The sequence below is a fragment of the Pavona decussata genome, unplaced genomic scaffold (assembly GCF_977016875.1).
Source record: "Pavona decussata unplaced genomic scaffold, jaPavDecu1.1 SCAFFOLD_6, whole genome shotgun sequence".
Classification (NCBI taxonomy): Eukaryota; Metazoa; Cnidaria; class Anthozoa; order Scleractinia; family Agariciidae; genus Pavona; species Pavona decussata.
Window position 1 is genome coordinate 3206784 of NW_028145430.1, and position 18968 is coordinate 3225751.

Consider the following 18968-nt stretch of genomic DNA (forward strand, 5'->3'; position numbering starts at 1 on the left):
CACACAAAATTAAAGGTTTGAGTTTCAATTTTTACTAAACATTTTCATTTTCGAAAGTTTTTCTTGTCTGTTTTTCTTTCTGTCTTTTTTTTTATGAAACGAGGACAATTCAAATGTAATCTTACACTTATTGACATTACATAACCAGATCAGAAAATGTGAGTCAGGCCTGAAAGTGTGTGGTCACTCACGTTAATGATCGTAATGCAATTTCAGCTATGACGATAAGCAGCGTTACGCAAGGATGCCGAAACGACATCACGCTATCTTTGTGAATCAAACTATTCCATCAGCTCCATCGCGAGGGGGGCATACGTTGCCACCTGCACTTACTGCTAAACATATACGAACTCATCCCGCCCATAGGCGTCTTGTAAAGCGGGATGCCTGCACGGCAGACCGTGTCAAGTTTTCGATCGGGAATCGTTTTTTTTTTCTTCTTCTTCTTCGTAGTTACAAATGTGCATATTTTAATTATTAACTTGCATTATGCTCTCTCGATCCTAGAAGGGATCTATTGTTCTGATTGTCTTTCACAAAAAAGGCCCAGTCAGAATCCATGATCGACGCGTATATGACGAGGAAGGGGACCGACTCATCCCTGCCTATGACGTCACATACAATGTAGCCACGATAGTCTTTCTATCAAAATGGCGGCCACCTGCATGAATTTAAGACTCTAATATGCCGCTTTCAGAAAGAAAGCAAACCTTTTTGAAGCGGTTAATTGAAAGAATAACTTCTAAGTAGTACTCGACAGTTTAAAAGGTGGAAATTGGGAAGTTCACGGCGAAGAAATAACGCGTCAACTGAAATATTGAATAGTTCAATGCGAAGAGGAAACTAGAGATCATAGATCATTACTGGTGCGTGACGCTGCAGACTTTGTCGAAGTGAAGCCTAAGCGCTACTGGTAATCGACCTAACAAAAAAAGTTAAAGGTTTGTTTGTCAATTTTTGCTAAAAGTTTTCGTTTAGGAAAGCTTTGTGTCTGTTCGTTTTCTATTTTCTTGATGAAACAACTCAATACTGACAGTACGTAACCAGAATATACTGAATTAGCGCTGACGATAAGGTTTGTAATCCAAGCTTGTAACAGTCACGAGAATTTCCGGTATCTGTTAGATTGCTGTTATCTCACGGTATCATTAACAGCTAATAAAACCGATTGATAACCAACTACTAAAAAGTCGTCATTTTATGCAATAAAACGATCTCGAGTTCCAACAGGTAATAAACCATTCAATTCAAAGTTAATGCTTACATCGACCCAGGCCAAGCATTCCGCGTAAAAGCTATAAAAGGCGTCTTGTTCTGACTTGAATAATGTTCACATCTGGATTTGTGTTAATAAATTCTCATTTAATATAGAAAAGGTCCAAAGTTGTCATTCTCCGTCTTCCACAAAGGGCAAGTACAATTTTCACTTTTGTCTCACTTTAAGTAAGTAACCAATGGCGCCAAGTAAACAAGTTAAAAACTTAGGTATTTTGATTGACTCTATGCCGGCGAAGTTCACTGCTTCACTTTTCATCCTGGAACACTTGGAAAGATACTCCCGCGACTTCAATATTCGCCTGATAGGGGTCGAAGAAGAAGAAGGTGAAGATTGCATGACCATTGTTTTAGACCACTTCACACTCCTTGGCTTCGAAGAAGCTCACGGAGAATTAGAAAATGCTCATCGCACAGGAAGAAGACAGGTTGGCAAACCCAGGCATATTATTGCGAAATTGTACGCTAGACCATTTAAGAGGAACCTACTTCGAGCCGCGAAGAACCCACAGAATAAAAACTTGCTTAATGGAGTAAGATTAGTCGAGGACTTTACACCCGGTGATTTCTAACTCCGTAAGAAAGCTCTACCGATGATGAAAAAAGCTTTTGAAGAAGGCAAGAAAGTACGTTTTACAAAAGGCAAACTGTTAATCGACGATAAGGCTGTTCCGGTACAATAATTATATTAAAATAGACTAAACTAGTATGAAGCAGCTATTATAAAATATTATACTATTTGTTTTGGATACACTCGCTTCGGAGCGAAGCTAAGATCAGCGTGTAAACAACGCGCAATGATAGTGGCCAAAACGCTAGCGACGCTTGTGCATTGCTGCACATCCGCGAATTTTCAAAGTGTGTGCCTGCTGTTTTTCATGTTCTTTTTCTTCGCTTTATTTTTTAATGTACTATACGAACCAAATTATTTCTTTACCTCAAACACCTCAAATCGCAGTATAAACATTAGATCTACAATATTCATTTTAGCGACTTGCTGTTTGTTGATATCCATTCCCTCTTCAGAGTATATATTTTTTATTGTATTATCCTTTTTTGCTTTTATTTGGTCGAATGATTACGGGTAAACTTATTTCACTAAACATCAGAGGCATCAGCAACTTTCGAAAACGAAAAACAATTTTCACCTTGTGCAGAAAACAAAAAGCAGATATTATATTTCTACAGGAAACTCATTCGACCGTGAACAATGAAGCCCAATGGAAAAGGGAATGGGGCGCCCCATTCTTCTGCTCTCACGGGGATAACAACGCCCGTGGGGTTGCGATTTTGATTCGAAATCATTTTGATTGTATCGTTGAACAAAAGGTAGCTGACGCATATGGCAGATTTCTCATACTGAAAGTGATACTCAATGGTAAACAAACCCTTCTAGTAAACATTTATGGCCCAAACAGAGACAATGAATTAGTTGCCTTCTATCTCTCGCTATTGCAGACTATTGTGAAAAATGATTTTGATACTATTGAAAATATTATTATAGGTGGAGATTTTAATTGTCCATTAAACCCCACAGTGGACAAAAGAGGTGGTAACCTTTTCCCAAGGCAATCTGTAATTAACACAATAGAAGAGCTACAATCAGAGCTGGATTTACATGACATTTGGCGCATTAAAAACCCTACGACACGTAGTTATACATGGAGTCAATCGGAACCCCCAATTTTTTCTAGATTAGATTACTGGCTAATTTCAAACTCTCTAGTGGATAATGTTTGTTCGGTCGATATAATACCCTCTATCAAAACAGACCATTCCGCAATCCTAATAGAATTTCAAGGTGTTGATGCAAAAGCTAAGGGTCCTGGGATTTGGAAACTTAATTTTTCCTTGCTGAATAAATTCTCTAATACCTAAATGGGTACAAGAAGGTGAGATCGATCTTGAAGACCCGCGATCAGTGTGGGACTGGGTGAAATATAACATTAAAAAATATTCCAGACAATATTCAATGAATAAATGTAAGGAGAAGAAATTGGAAGAGCAGAAGTTAAACAAGGAATTTAAGGAAGCTTCTTTAATTTTTGAAAATAATCCTTCTCAGGAAAATCAAACGATTTTAAATGTGCTTCGAGAGCGGATTGAAAAATTGTATGAAGAAAAGGTTGAAGGTATAATCGTAAGATCACGGGCACGCTGGCATGAGCACGGTGAAAAGAACTCCAAATATTTTTTCAACTTGGAAAAACGAAATCATATAAAAAAGCATATTCGGAAACTTCATATGAGTGGGGTGATTACAACTGATCCTTTTGAAATTTTGGATGCTGGTAGGACCTTTTATGAGAACCTTTACAAATCTAAGCGGAATAGCTGGCAACAAAATGAACAATCTTTCAAATTTGAAGACTTGCCAATGCCAACTCTGTCGAATGAGCTCAGACAAAGTGGCGAGGGAGCGATTAGTTTGGAGGAATGTACTGAAGTTTTAAACTCCTTCCCTCCAAATAAGGTTCCAGGTAACGATGGATTACCGGTAGAATTTTACAAAATATTCTGGGCTTCTATTGGAAACCGTCTAGTAGAATGTTTTAATTTATCATTTACAAAAGGAGAATTGAGCTCATCACAAAAGCAGGCTGTAATTACTCTCATTGAAAAAAAGGACCTAGATCGCTGCTACCTAAAAAACTGGAGGCCGATTTCTCTTTTAAATGTTGATGCAAAGATTGTTTCGAAAGTCATTGCCGAAAGGATGAAACGGTTGCTACCGGGAATAATACATCATAATCAAACTGGATACATTCCAGGAAGAAACATCGGAGAGAATATACGTTCAATTCTTGACATGATGAGTCTCACGCAAGCTAAAAATTTGCCAGGCCTTTTGTTATTTATTGATTTTGAAAAAGCTTTTGATAGCTTAGAATGGCATTTTCTTAAAAAGTGTTTGGAGCTATTTAATTTTGGACCTGATCTTATAAGATGGGTTAATACTTTTTACAAAAATGTAAAAAGCTACATAATAAATAATGGACTATGCTCCCACTATTTTAATGTTGAGCGTGGGGTTAGACAGGGAGATCCCCTCTCTCCGTATCTCTTTGTCATTTGTGTTGAGATATTGGCTATTGCAGTACGAAACGATGAAAATATTAAAGGGATTAAAATAAGTGATTCGGAAACTAAATTACTTCAGTTTGCTGATGATACAACTGCCATTTTAGCGGATTTGAACTCTGCTCAAGCTTTGCTTAAACTACTTAACGATTTTGAGAAAGTCTCGGGCTTAAAACTGAATGTTATGAAAACAGAAGCCATGTGGATTGGATCTCTTCAAAATTGTGAAGACGAACCTCTGGGATTCAAGTGGAAAACATGTGTCAAATTTTTGGGCATTTTCATTACATACGATGTAAAGATACTTGTTGAGAAGAACTTCAAACAAAGATTGAAGAACATCGCAAATTTAATAAATCTTTGGAAGTCAAGAGGTCTATCAATTCATGGCAAAGTGAGCATTATCAAAGCAATACTTCTTCCCAAAATGATTTATCCTAGGTCTTTTTTAAGTACACCAGCCACGGTAATAAAAGAATTCAACGCTTTGGTGTTTAATTTTTTGTGGAATGGGAAAGATAAAGTCATTCGACGCTCAACGTACGCGCCTTATGATTCTGGTGGTCTTAAAATGATTGACTATGAAACTATTGTAAAGGCATTAAGATTAAGTTGGTTAAAAAGAATAGTAGATGTTGAGTGTTGTGGCTTTTGGAAGCATTATCTCAATTATCTTCTGAGCAACAAGGGAGGGTTATTTTTCCTTGAATGTAGTTATGACGTAAAGCAAATCTATGACGTAATGCCAATCTTTTACTATGAACTTCTATCTTGGTGGGCTGAATTAAGAGAAACTGTTGACCCTGATAGGGGTCACGAATACATCTTATGGAATAATAAAAAAATTTTGATAGAGGGCAAAACTGTTTTCTACAGACACTACTTTTATAACGGTGTAATTTTCACAAAGGACCTACTTTTTGACATGACAAATACAGATTCATTTAGAGCAATGAAAGAGCAGGGCTTAACAAATTCTAATTTTTTGGTTTGGACAGGTCTGAGACAATCCGTGCCATCAAAATTACGTACTAACATACAAAATTTCATGACCGTCATTGATTTGGAAAATTATAAATGTAAAAACTACTATAAACATTTGACAAAATTTATATACGAAAAACCTAGGAAATGGGATAAGCTCAGTCAGGAATTTTATTTAAGAGAAGACCAAATTTCAGAAGTATATCTTTTACCTTTGAGGGTTGCTAGCGAACCGTATGTACGCTCTTTTCAATACAAAGTGTTAAATTACATCCTCTACACAAATGACCGTCTTTTTAAAATAGGGTATGTATCAAATCCAAACTGCACCTTTTGTAAAGAGCATCGAGAAACTATTCATCATATCCTATTTGAATGCTCTTTTTCCAAGCATTTTTGGAATTTGGTGTCCTCTTGTATATTAAATAGGCTTGGAAGTTGCGAGTGCCTCTCGATACGTGATATTATGATAGGCATTCTGAAGGAGGGAATGGATCTGCTTAACTATATAGTAATTTTAGGAAAAACGTATCTGTGGACCTGTAGGTGTAAAGGAATTAACCCCATCTTTAATCATTTCAAGAAAATTTTGGAAATCAAATATGAAACAGAAAAATACATAGCCTTTAAGACAAATAAAATCCGCCAATTTAAAAAGAAATGGGAGATGTTTGAGGTATTTAATTTAATTCAATTTAGTTTAATTCTAATTTCAATTGTAATCTTAATTAAAATATGTTATTGTTAATTTAGTAGCAGTAATTTTAGATGTTTGAGGTATTTAATTTAATTTAATTTAGTTTAATTCTAATTTCAATTGTAATCTTAATTAAAAGTATGTAATTGTCAGTTAAAAAAAAAAAAAACTTTTCATCCTTTCCAAAGTAAGGTGGTCGTGCTATATTGCGACGTGACGCACCAACTGAAGGAGACAGAAATCCTAGAGGTTTCAAAACCCACACTGCAACTCCCCCCTCCCCCTAGCGCACCCCTTTCTCCCTCTCCAAGCCACTCCCCTATCCATCCGAGATCCCAAATGCTACCCTCCCCTTTTGGAACAATGAAAACTATGGGTGCTCCCAAGGGGGAGCGAATTGTACTTCCGTGTGATTAAAAACGTGATCCAAGTCATCTTTATTTGACTTGGTAACTGACGGTGGATTACTGCCGAATTAGCATCCATTCAAAAAGGAGGTTTGTGTAACATAGGTGGCTTGATAACTTTGCAAATGACTAAGGCATTTTACGGTACATTTTATCGTCCTATCTTGACGATACCACAGCCGACGGCTTCGGACTTTAATAGTCAACAATAAATCATTACTCATGATACACATTACAGGTTTAATTTTACCTTTTCAGATCTTTTTAACTACAGTACTACAGAACATTACACTGTTCCACTTTTATTGGAGGGAGGGGGTTAAATTCTGTAGTGGAGTCATGCAATGATATTATGAAGTTATAGAGCTACAGAGAACTATTGCATCTCAAGACAACACGAGTTCATATCTTATAAGCGCCAAAATAGGAGTGGTTTGGGCCCAACCACATCTTGGTAGGATTTGCGCCGATAACTTTCACATAGATCGCGTCTCCTGCTTTTAACTGGAACACGCCAGCGGTAAATCCGGTTTCCTCTCTCCCAGGTCGCAGATCATTCTGAATCATCAAGATAAGCTGATTGCCTGCATACACAGCCACACGGTTATAGCTATCATTCGGTGTTGAATTGAAGTACAGCTGGGCATAGATATAGAAGAGACCACCCTCAGGCACGTACAGCCGTCCCTCGCCAAATTCAAAGCCGCCCACCAAGTGACTCTTGGGATCGTTCTCATTCCACGAAGTAAGCACTGGTTAAATAAATGAGAGAAGCAAACGAATTTGACTTTAAAGCCTCGAAAATATTCTTTGTCGAAATAAAATAAAGATGATAAACATGTTTACATGATTGTTGTTTGTTTCTTTTTGTTTTCCTACTCTCTGTGATTAGTTAGCAAACCTTGCGTTACTTTCAAAACCAATGAGAACCAAAACCAGAACCAATCGTGAGTTGCTTGTATGCCTTTTCCTGCAGTTGCAATTGGCACCGGATATATGTATTTACCTCGAGTTTTGGTTGGTTTTAAAAATGTGTTGTTTACTGTTTGTTGCATGTAATTGGCCAGAGTAATTACTCAGTTTGAATTTGGCTTTACGACACTCAAACCGCTCTATCAGACATGTCTGCATTAATAACAGACAGCAATTTTACCTACCCTGGTTTGAAGCGTAGAACACCGCTCGTGGGTCTCCACCCTCCAGGTGAGCGGAAAGCGGTTTGGTACCCTGTAATGTTTGACGGTAGTTATCAAGCTGATTAATTTGGGAATCATTGAGGGTTTATTTAAGACGTATGACGCATTTTTCATGAGCTCCCTAACACGTAGTTCCCTGCCTGCAAGTAAACATCAACACTGACCAAAACAGTCAACAAGTAAAAACAACAATGAAAGGCACCCTAATACCCTTAAGCAAACAAATGGTAATTTACACTATTGCAGCTGATGTAAGTTACAATCTTTGTTCTCGCGTTTAATAGTCAATTTCCTTGGAATTCATCTGAACGGATACCAAAATACATTCAATGGCACTGCCTTTTATCCTTTTTGTGTTTTTCTTTAGAAGAGGCTATGGCAACAAAGCATCGGGCTAGGTCTTGGCTGTACTGGTTTTAAAAACCACTTCGTTTTCGGATACATTTACAGCACGTGCACACAGGCAGTTTTAACATCTTAGGGAGCCATCGTCAGTTTGAAAACTGAACTTATTTGCGCGAAAGCAATGATACATTGGAAACAAGATGAATAGTCACAAGAGCAACGTTAACCATAATGACACTAATAAGAGAAATCTGGGTAACAGGAATTAACTGTCTAGCTAACTGACGGGTGCCCTTTAGAGATTTCAGTCAGTTATTCGCCCAGAATACACTAACAATTAAACATGTTTATACTAGTAATAAGAAGCAAAAATATCCAAACTCTTAACCTAACGAATATGGGCTTTTTTTCAGCACTAAAGAAGTCAGAGCACCTTACGATAAAATTAAACTTACAAGAGCGAGTGAACCGGCAACAAGAGAGGATGCCAACACAGTCACCAGGGGCAACATGACCTGTAATTGAACGAGAGGGGAAAAAGTCATTTGAATGACTCCCAATAACGTTTTTAGAATCCAGATTCCCTTCAAACAACAAAATTACTTTAGATCCTTTTTAAGCTCGGAATCTCCTTCTAAGTGATAGAATTGGAGGTTAAAGTTGGAATTAGTAACAGATGATAGCTGCAATCCCTCCTGGAGGAAGCTTCAGTCTCCTGCCTCGATGATAAAGGACCGTGCAATAATTACCTTGGGGGTGGGACTAGAAAACCAGAGGATGGAGTAGGGAAAAATCACAACTAGAGAGAGGGGGGTTGGATGTAAAATTTAATACATACAAGGGGGCATTACTTTTTCCAATCTTTTTCACAAACTGGAAAAGTGGTAGAAGAGCTATTAGAGTTCAAATGTTTATACTTGCTTACACTGGACTAAACTGGGAAAATATCAACTCGAGGTGTCTTGATCTCTGACTTGGCTGATTTTTCAGTATTTTCCTATCTGTCCTGCAGTAGGAAAAGAATGCCTCTGTTGTATATTAAAACTGTGCTACTTTATTGGCACCAGGTTTTGACTGGGGAGGACTGGGACTGGGGAGAGCATCATGGAGTGAGGACGCATTTTCGGAAGCTTCGTCGGCCACTTTTCTTACTACGGTGTTTATGGAGGTTTCCTCTGTTTTTGTTACTCCTAAGAGAAAATACAGCAGAAACTCATCCTGTAGCTCAACTGAAGCGTAACGAGCTAAAGAGGCCGCATCTCCGGACGTGACATTTTCAAGTGACGCCGAGAAAACAATGGCCGCCAAAACTCCAGTGAAGGGCGTCGAGGGAAAACTAGACCTTATAATCGCAAGACTGGATAGCATGGATTTAAAGATGGAAGATATAAGCTTAACTGTTAAAAAGCTGCAAAGCAAGATTACTTCCGTGGAAGTAGATGTCATATCAGTCAAAGATAAACAGGAAAAGCTCGAAGGAAAATTTACACATATGGAAACCAACTCCCAATTTGTCGACAGCGAACTCGACCGACTTCAATCAACTCTCGACGAGCGTAAGAAGGAACTAGGTGAATGCCGAAAGAAATCCTTTATTTAGAGGCCTATAGCCGACGCGAAAACCTAAAATTCGAAGGAATTCCAGAAGCCCCCCAAAACGCTGAAGAAGGGAAAACTACAAACGAAGATACCAAAGGCGTTCTTGTGAACTTTCTAGAAAATACGCTTGGAGTTGAGAACGCCAAACATATTGAATTCCAGAGGGTCCACAGGCTAGGCAAGCCAAAAGATGATACTGGTAACGACGGCCGCACGATTATTGCTCGGTTTCTACGATTTTCAGACAAGGAGCGAGTCTTCAAACAAGGGCGAAAGCTAAAGGGCACAAACTTCAAAATGTTTGAGGACATTCCAAAGGAACCACATCAACTGAGGAAAGCGCAGATGGAGAAATTAAAACAGGCAAGAAAAGAAGGTAGACGGGCCAACTTTAGCAAGTCTGAACCAGACAAACTCTACATCGATGGTAAATATATTAAATTCTGACTTTAAAAGAATCCTTTGAGTCTAAGCTTTATTCATTAGTTTGCCGAACGGCGAATACAATATTTTCTGGCGAAGTTATAAGTTTCTTTTCTTCTCAATATTATGTAGGATTTTTAATTATTCGCTCTTTTGTATCAAAACAACATCAGATAAGATCATCATCCTTTTGTTAGATTTTTGCTCCATGGACACCTTATTATTTTGACTATATGTTTTTTTTGGCGGAGGAGCTTTCTTTTGTGTAGGAACTAGGTTGTTGGTAGATGGATATTAATCTGAAACACGAGGTAGGTGTATTATCGTGTTTTTCCCTCTTGTTCCATTTTTGTGTAGTGTACGTAAAAGGCAATAGAATCTATTATTTTAATATATATGTACTGATGAAATTTTTCGCGTTATTTTCCTCTAATTTGAAGAACGGTCTATTCTTATTTAAATATTGCAAAAACCAAGCGGAGCGCTCTTCAATCATATCTCTTGCTTTCTTCTGCAATCACAGTTTTACTGGTATTTTACTACTACCGAAATGTGCGCTAGCACGTGCAAATTAGTTTCCTTAAATGTAAGGGGCATTGGAAATTTTAAGAAAAGGAGAACGATATTTACTTGGTGTCGAAAGCAAAAAGCAGATTTCATCTTCTTACAAGAAACCCACTCAAAAATGGACTCAGAGACGTGTTGGAGAAATGAATGGGGGAGTGACATTATTATGGCCCACGGGACCTCCAATTCACGCGGGGTGGCAATTCTTGTTAAAAAGGATGTTGATTGCACAATTCACTCAAAAGTGTTGGACCCCTCAGGACAATATGTTATAATCAAAGCAGAATTTAATGACAAAATGTATGTTTTAATCAACATCTACGCTCCGAATAAAGATTCGAATATCGTGAGCTTTTTCAACAATCTACTTGTGATTTTGCGAAATAATAATTTTGATGAAGAAGAAAACATTATTATGGGAGGGGATTTCAACTACCCTCTTAATCCACTTATGGATAAGAAAGGAGGCCTATTGAGTCCAAGAAAATCGGTTGTATCAACCATTAGCAACCTACAAGAAGAGTTTGATCTCGTCGATATATGGAGAGTTAAGAATCCTCAGAAAAAGAGCTTTACATGGGGTCAAAATTTGCCTACGATCTTTTGTCGTTTAGACTATTGGCTGATCTCAAATTCTTTACATGATCTAGTTAAAGCAGCAGATATATTAATCCCGGCAATTAGAACAAACCACGCAGCAATTACTCTTGAACTTGTAAACAAATCTGATGACATCAAAGGTCCAGGTATCTGGAAAATGAACTGCTCCCTTTTAGATGATGAAGACTACGTTAATGGCATCACGGAGAGGATACCTATCTGGTTAGCTGAAGGTCGTAAGGACCTTTCGAACTGTCGAAGTATTTGGGACTGGATAAAATACAACATAAGAGCGCACACTATCCAGTATTCCAAAAGAAAAGCTCGAGAAAGAAGTGAAAGAGAAAAGGAACTCCAAGAACAACCCGCTAATGCAAAGTGTGCTTTCGAAACAGAACCTAGTATTTTGAATGCAAATCTTCTTAACTGTGCTTAAGATATGCTCGAATTGTTTTATGAAGAAAAGGTTAAAGGAATAATTATTCGAGCGCGAGCCCGCTGGCACGAGCATGGCGAGAAAAGCACCAAATTCTTTCTAAACCTAGAAAAAAGAAATCATGTCAAAAAACATATGAGAAAATTAAATATCAACGGCTCGTCTACCACGGATCCTTCAAAGATCTTGTCCGAACAACAACGTTTTTATCAAGAATTGTACTCGAGTAGGAACATGAATAATGAAAATTTGCACGAAATTAAATCCTTTTTAAAAGATTTAAACATTCCTAAACTGTCAGAAGAACAAAAAATGTCTTGTGAAGGTGAAATTACTCCAGAAGAATGCGCACTTATCTTGGACAGTTTCGAAAACAATAAAACTCCAGGGAACGATGGAATTCCCATCGAATTCTATAAAAAATTTTGGCCTTTACTTTGTGAGCCTTTCATTCGCTGTGCTAATGAATGCTTCGAAAAAGGTGAAATGTCGTGCTCTCAAAAGCAAGCAGTAATTACGCTCATCGAAAAGAAAGGAAAAGATCGATCCTTTTTGGAAAACTGGAGGCCGATATCTTTGGTAAATGTGGACGCGAAAATTATGGCTAAAGCTATGGCTGCTAGAATACAAAATGTTCTGCCAAGCATCATCCATTAAAAGACCGCTATATCGGCGAAACAGTACGATCGATTTTTGACATAATGGACTTCACTGTTGAAGAAAACATTCCTGGTTTGTTGATCTTTATCGATTTTCAGAAGGCTTTCGATAGTTTAGAACGCAGTTTTTTACAAAGTTGTCTAGAACATTTTAATTTCGGCCAGAGTTTTATTAGATGGGTTTCTTCTTTTTACAAAAATATACAAAGCGGTGTTATCAACAATGGCACAATCTCTGATTACTTTACAGTCGAACGAGGAGTTAGGCAAGGAGATCCTCTTTCTCCTTATCTCTTTGTAGTAGGTGTTGAAACCTTGGCTATCGCAATAAGACAAAATCCAATGATAAAAGGTATTACTATTGACAAGAAGGAAACAAAATTACTTCAATACGCAGATGACACAACTGTGGTTCTGTCAGACATCGACTCAGCGCAAACCCTTTTCAGGTTGTTAGACGATTTTATGAGGATTTCAGGTTTAGCCGTTAATCCCACAAAAACTGAAGCAATGTGGATCGGATCATTAAAAGAAAATAAATCAAAACCCTTTGGTATTAAATGGCCAAATGAACAAATTAAAGCTCTCAGAGTGATCAAAAATAACTACACGAGAAAAATTTTATAGAAAGACTAGACAGCGTGAAAAAATTGGTAAACATATGGTCTGCGCGAGCTCTTTCCCTTTATGGAAAGGTTACTGTTATCAAATCGTTGATTGTTCCAAAATTTGTTTACGTGGCATCATTATTAACAATTCCAAAGTGGGCGGTTCAAGAATTGAACAGATTGATATTTAAATTCCTATGGAGAGGTGTTGACAAGGTTACACGTTTGTCAACAATAAATGACTACCAAAAAAGTGGCTTGAAAATGATTGACCTAGAAACGATGGTCAAATCTTTAAGACTTGCCTGGCTAAAGAGAATCTTCAGCGAAAACGACAGCAAATGGAAGAATTACTTGCGTTATCAACTTAAAAGTTTCGGGGGCCTCTTTCTATTTCATTGTAACTATGATGTAAAAGACGTTCTTATCAAATCACCTTTTTACTCCGGGCTGCTTCAACGGTGGGTCGATTTTCGTGACGACTTTTCTACAGATAAAATGCGGTATAATATTATTTGGAATAATAAAGACATTAGGATAAATAATAAGCCAATTCTTTACAAAACATTTTTCGACAATGGTTTTCTTCTGGTTTCCGATCTTCGATTTGATTCAAGTATTGCAGAGTCGCATAGTATCATTATAAGAAAGATTGAAAAAACCAATTTCTTAGTATGAGCAGGTCTCAGACATGCTGTACCGTGCCACTTAAAAGTTAATTCTAGAACAACTGATCACACCTTTTTAACAATGCCACCCTCCGTGATAATTAAGAATAACGATTTTGATATTTTAAAGAAGAAATCAAAAGATTATTATTCATTGCTCATAAGTGAAATGGCACAGCTTTCTAAAAATACCTCAGCTTTAAAACGGGGTTTTAATCTGACGGAAGATCAGCTAGAAAAAGCATTTCTTTTACCACACATCATATGCTCTGAATTCTATGTTAAGGCCTTTCAGTACAAGGTCCTTAACTCCATATTATATACTAACACTAAGTTATATAAAATAGGATATATTACCGGTGATAAATGCTCCTTTTGTAAGTCTAAACCGGACACCCTTATCCACCTTCTTTTTGACTGTGTATATGCAAAACTTTTCTGGAAGGATTTTGAATTTTATTATTACTCGTTGTCAAATGAATTGATCAGTCTTAGTCTACAGGATGTGCTATTAGGTATAATAGCCGTACAATGCCCTTTACTGAACTACTTTCTACTAATAGCCAAACTATATATATGGGATTGCAGAAGATCACAAACTCGTCCAATTATTGCTGGGTTTAAGTTAAGGATTAATATTAAATTCGAAACAGAAAAATATATTTGTACCAAAAATAGAACTTTAAGTGAATTTTATAAAAAAATGGGCGATAATGTGTACCGCGTAACGTTTTATTACTATTATTATTATTATTATTATTATTATTATTTTTTTTGTTTTTTTGTTTTTTGTTTTTGTAATACACGTAGTTTGAATTTCCGTTGACAATTTTTCACGCAGTCTAGGCCGTTCAGTTCTCTTAACTTATCCTTCTAAATAAAAAGAAAAACACTTATACTTAATCTATATATAATCCTTTTATATTTTTCTGTTGCCATTGTGTTTACAGTGTTAGTATTGTAAATTATGTTAGTAATCACTTTAGTTTAAGTTATTAGTCGCCAAATAATTGTAATTGTAACTTTTTTTTCTTCTTTCTATGTATAAAAAAAATGTAATGCGTACGGTGTTGTAAGTAGTGTAAGCACTGTAAGTTGTGTAAAGTAACATTTTGTAAGTAGTGTTTGTGTTGTAAATAAAGTATATATATATATAATAAAAAATAAATAAAAAAAAAAGGTTTTGATGAAACAGGAACCCTTAAACGCTTTAAAAGTTGCACTATGATGTTATTCAGTGACAAAGAAAGATGCAAATGTAGGTACTACTTGGTATTATAAATAAAGAGAATGGAAAACCCAATTGTTAAATTCAATAGCAATAAATTGAACTATATAACTATAAACAGTTTGATTATTTTAGCAAAGGACGCCTATAAGTAATCCAAAGTAAGCTCAATCAAACAAGAACTACTTAATCACATTTTCAGATTCTTCAGCAAAGATTCTGGAGTTCAGAAGATCTCCTAAGCAACCTTTGTCTGTTGTAGATGTAAACAATGAAGTAGTTTCACAATCAATTCCTTCACTGGCTTGCTGAATGCCATATATCAATGGATCATACTCGTTTGTCAATTGGTGAGCCCCACAAAGACAAAAATATGAAACAGGCTCTCTTCTTTCTAGCCTCTGCGGCATGAATCTTGCGCCTATTGGCTTTGGCTAATCCAAAAGTTTGTTTTAATGGTGGGATCATGACTCCCGTAACATTTTTTATGTACGTTTTTTTGACTGTTTTTAATTTATGCATTAAAATTGTTTTGTCAAAAGGTTAACTGCTTGTTCGTTCAACTGTGTTTAGAAGTGGCATAAAGTATTGGCCGCCTTCTAAAACCTCAAGAGATATTTCAAATGAAACTTCTGAAAAAAGCGACCATTTTCAGTTTCACTTAAATTTTGCCAAATAAATCCTGTTTGTTCAGTCAATTGCGTTTACAAGTCGACATAAACTAGTGACCACGTTCTAACACGTCAAGAAAAATTTTAAATGAGGCTTCTTAAATAATCGACCATTTTTTCACCTAAGTAAATTTATCAAAATAACCCTGAAATTTTTGGCGAAATACCAAAGGCACATATACAAAGGTGAGGTCGAAAAGATCAAAGTTAACAAAATACCATAAGAAAAATGACCAAAAACCGCTGATACAGCCTGCGCCTATGTTCCCGTCTTCTAGAATTCTGCGCATGCAACGCATGCAACGGCAATCAATTTTAACCCCACTTTTCAGCGTGTGGCTCACGGATGACTGATTTCTTCATTGGTATAAAACTTTAAAACTAGGGAAATGCTAATACACAGCTCCAATTTAAACTATTTACCCTCAACCTAGCGGGAATTACGTTGAATTGCTGCAATGCTCTGAATGAACAATCTTTCAGAAAATTTTGGAAGGTAAATGATCTAAAACTACGCTTGATTTTGCAACCATGTTCTGCTAAGTCGTCCTAAGGAAGTGGATATTTCGGATCGCCAGTCGCCTTACAATTTTTCGTTTTCTCAGTGGCACTGGCTACACAGAAAATTACTTAACGACTAATTGCACTTCTAAACGATTTGAGGATGCGAATTTCGTTGGCAAATTAGAATTGCAGTAATTCGTTAAGGTGCTAAAAAAGAGGTGAACAGATGAACAAATGAATGGAGTTGGAGTTTCCGATTTAGGAATTGTACGTTGGCCGAAAAATCAAACAAAAAAAAAGACAACGCTTTGCATTTTAGAAACACTTCAGTAATTTTCAGCGGTGATGTTAGGCAGTTCAATTCACTCTAACTTTCCCAACTTACCAAATTTGGTTTCTGAGAGTGTTAATCCTCACCGATGGGGCTTCTGGTTGAGAATGAGTAGGTCGAAACTGTTAAAGAACATCATTATGCATCATTATTTGAATACAAAATCTGTCACTGTTTGCAGATTAACACAGCTGGAAAAATTTTCGACAGATTAGAATTTTCTAAATTCTACATGTAAAGTAATGCAGAAATTTAGTATGCCGTTCTCGGAAACGAGCAGCTTAGTGGTATATCAGAATGTCTACTTTTAGAACTGAATTGTGCCTTATGGAAACTTGATCCTAGGCTTAATTAAAACTCTCTCATCGTTCATCGTAATTCATAATTCATCATCTCGTAATTCATCATTAAAGTTCATACATTCACTGGTTAAATAGAACTATTTAATAGACCACGAAACATTGTTTAAAATTCATTGGGAAAATTAATAGAATAGTGCAAATGTTATTATTGCGACTGTTTGCAGAGTAAGGCAGCTGAAAAAATTCGCGACAAATTAGAATTTTCTAAGGTGTTGCTGTAAAAATAAATAAAAGTGTGCCGTTCCGGGAAACGAACAGAATAAGTCGAACATGAGATTCGGTCCACTTGAAGAACTGAATTGTGCCAATTATGACTTGATCCTAGGCTTAATTCCAATTCTCTCGTAATATAAAGCTAAAGAAATCCGTCATTAATATTCATACATTCATTGGGAAAATAGAACTATAGTTCATTAGTGAACACGAAACCTTGATTTGTAATTAGAATAGTGCAAATGTTATTATTGTGACTGTTTGCAGAGTAAGGCAGCTGAAAAAATTCTCAACTTTATGAATATGAACACAACAATTCAGTGTGGATATCGCATCACGCTACTGTAAGAAAAAAACTGTGCTGTTGTATGCATCAAACAGATTCATTCCGAGACTTTGTGATGGTGAACTGAATCGTGTTCCATGGACTTAATTCAGCTCTTTTTATCTACATGAAAAGGAATTTTATCATTATTTAAGATGTCATCCTTTACGCGCGGCTGGGTGAATCGAACTGTGGTTTTAGTGTTCCCCAAAGCCTTTATCGATACGTCATACTGCAAATTACGGATTTATTCTGGCAAATAAAAAGAAATTGGGAATTTGCTTACGAGAGATTATTTGCTCAAAGGTCGAATGTAACTGTTCTTGTAGAAATTCTGAAAGAAGTCAAAGGAGAGTCTTCGTTTCCTCGAAGTAAATTAATAGCAGATATACTGACATGAGCATCATTTGACAAACAAGTAGAAAATTTTACATTAAGTTGCCTAAAAACGCCCCAAAAATTAATTTTGAAGGGGGATGAACTTAAATTAAGCTTAAGAGGTTTTCTCCAATCAGTGAAAAAAAAGTGTTTGTGCGTATTTCCAAAAAGGTAAAACGACTAATTTGTTTTGAAGGCCGATCTACTAATTATGCGTTAATAGTCCCAAAGATAAAATGGTTTGCTTACTCAATTATGTGCACAAGTCAAATCACCGTGAAGGGGATATTCTAAAGTGAAACTTCTGAAAAAAGTCAGTCTTTTTTGTCCTAGATATTGCCGAATAAAACTTTATCTGGGTTAATTAACAGGTAAAAAAAATAACAAAATACTAAAACGGCCGTTACAAATGCGAGGTTTGTAAGATCGAAATCACAGAAACACCGAGCGGCAACAAGACGTGCTCCCCTCCTCTAGAAAGTCATCTAGTTTTCAGAAGTTTCAGTACAAGAAGCAATCCCAGGGGCTCGAAAATGTGCTCTATTTTTTTTGGCGTGGGGCAAACAGTGAGGGTCGATTATGGATCATAAGTAATACTGCGCTTTGTTCCGTAAACTCATATTGGCAAGTCGCCTTAATGGTCGCTAGCGCGATCACAACCGACGGATTGCGCCCAAAGGGATAACTGTACTTTTGACTTTTCACCTTAACAAAGCGATTGCTTGGCCACCCATAAGTAGAATCATAAACTGAACTACTGATGGACATATCAATCGACGCCATGGGTCTTTTTTCTGTCTCATGAAATTGTTCTCAAACAAAGGATTTGTTTATTCATCTTGTTCGAGTGAAGTGTTGTGTGACTCCGCCGAATCCAAAAGGGAAGCAGCTACGCCAATTTTCATGCTGCTCACTTCAAGACAAGTTTAAACCCTCTAATCGAAATGAATGTTTTTTGTTCACAAAGGACACCTGAAACGGTATTTTAAAAACGTTTGTAAAAAAGATTATATCCATTTATCAGAATTGATCATTTCAACCAAATTCTCAAGTCAGTAAGAGAATTAATTACCCGCCTTTTCTCATGCTAGAATCTCAGATTGAATAGGAAAAACGCTAAGTATTTGAGTACACTGTGTATAACTTCTTAAGAAACAAAAAACTGAAGGCTCTTGCCCAAAACAAGAAAGCTCGGAAAAATTTTCAATTACTTTACTATTCATATTTATTTTGAATACATGTTTAGTAAACCTAGCCAGTAGGCAGCTGAAAAAATTCTGATGAAAATTAGAATTTTATAAGTTCAGTTTCGGGGAGTTACGAATGTCACGTGCCGAGTCAAAGATAGCTTGTTACTGCAACTATTTAATGCAAATATCATCTCAAGGATTTATTCTAACGAAAAAGCTGG

The 18968-nt window shown here is 36.6% G+C and overlaps 1 protein-coding gene across 1 annotated transcript; it reads right to left on the reverse strand.

Moving 5' to 3' along the window:
- Positions 1 to 6673: 6673 nt before the first annotated feature.
- LOC146489202 (tumor necrosis factor family member eiger-like) lies at positions 6674 to 8500 on the reverse strand. The gene is made up of 3 exons (XM_085107021.1): positions 8441 to 8500; positions 7602 to 7671; positions 6674 to 7196 (listed from the first exon to the last, which is right to left on the reverse strand). Exons 1-3 carry the CDS (start codon positions 8495 to 8497, stop codon positions 6847 to 6849), a joined length of 477 nt encoding a protein of 158 aa, XP_084963147.1. The 5' UTR covers positions 8498 to 8500; the 3' UTR covers positions 6674 to 6846.
- Between the last annotated feature and the right edge of the window lie 10468 nt (positions 8501 to 18968).

Coding starts and splice junctions, on each gene's coding strand:
- LOC146489202 (XM_085107021.1), bottom strand. CDS start 8,497: ATGTTGCCCCTGGTGACTGTGTTGGCATCCTCTCTTGTTGCCGGTTCA. Junction 7,672..8,440: donor TTGCCGGTTCACTCGCTCTT/GTAAGTTTAATT, acceptor CAAACATTACAG/GGTACCAAACCGCTTTCCGC. Junction 7,197..7,601: donor GTTCTACGCTTCAAACCAGG/GTAGGTAAAATT, acceptor TTATTTAACCAG/TGCTTACTTCGTGGAATGAG.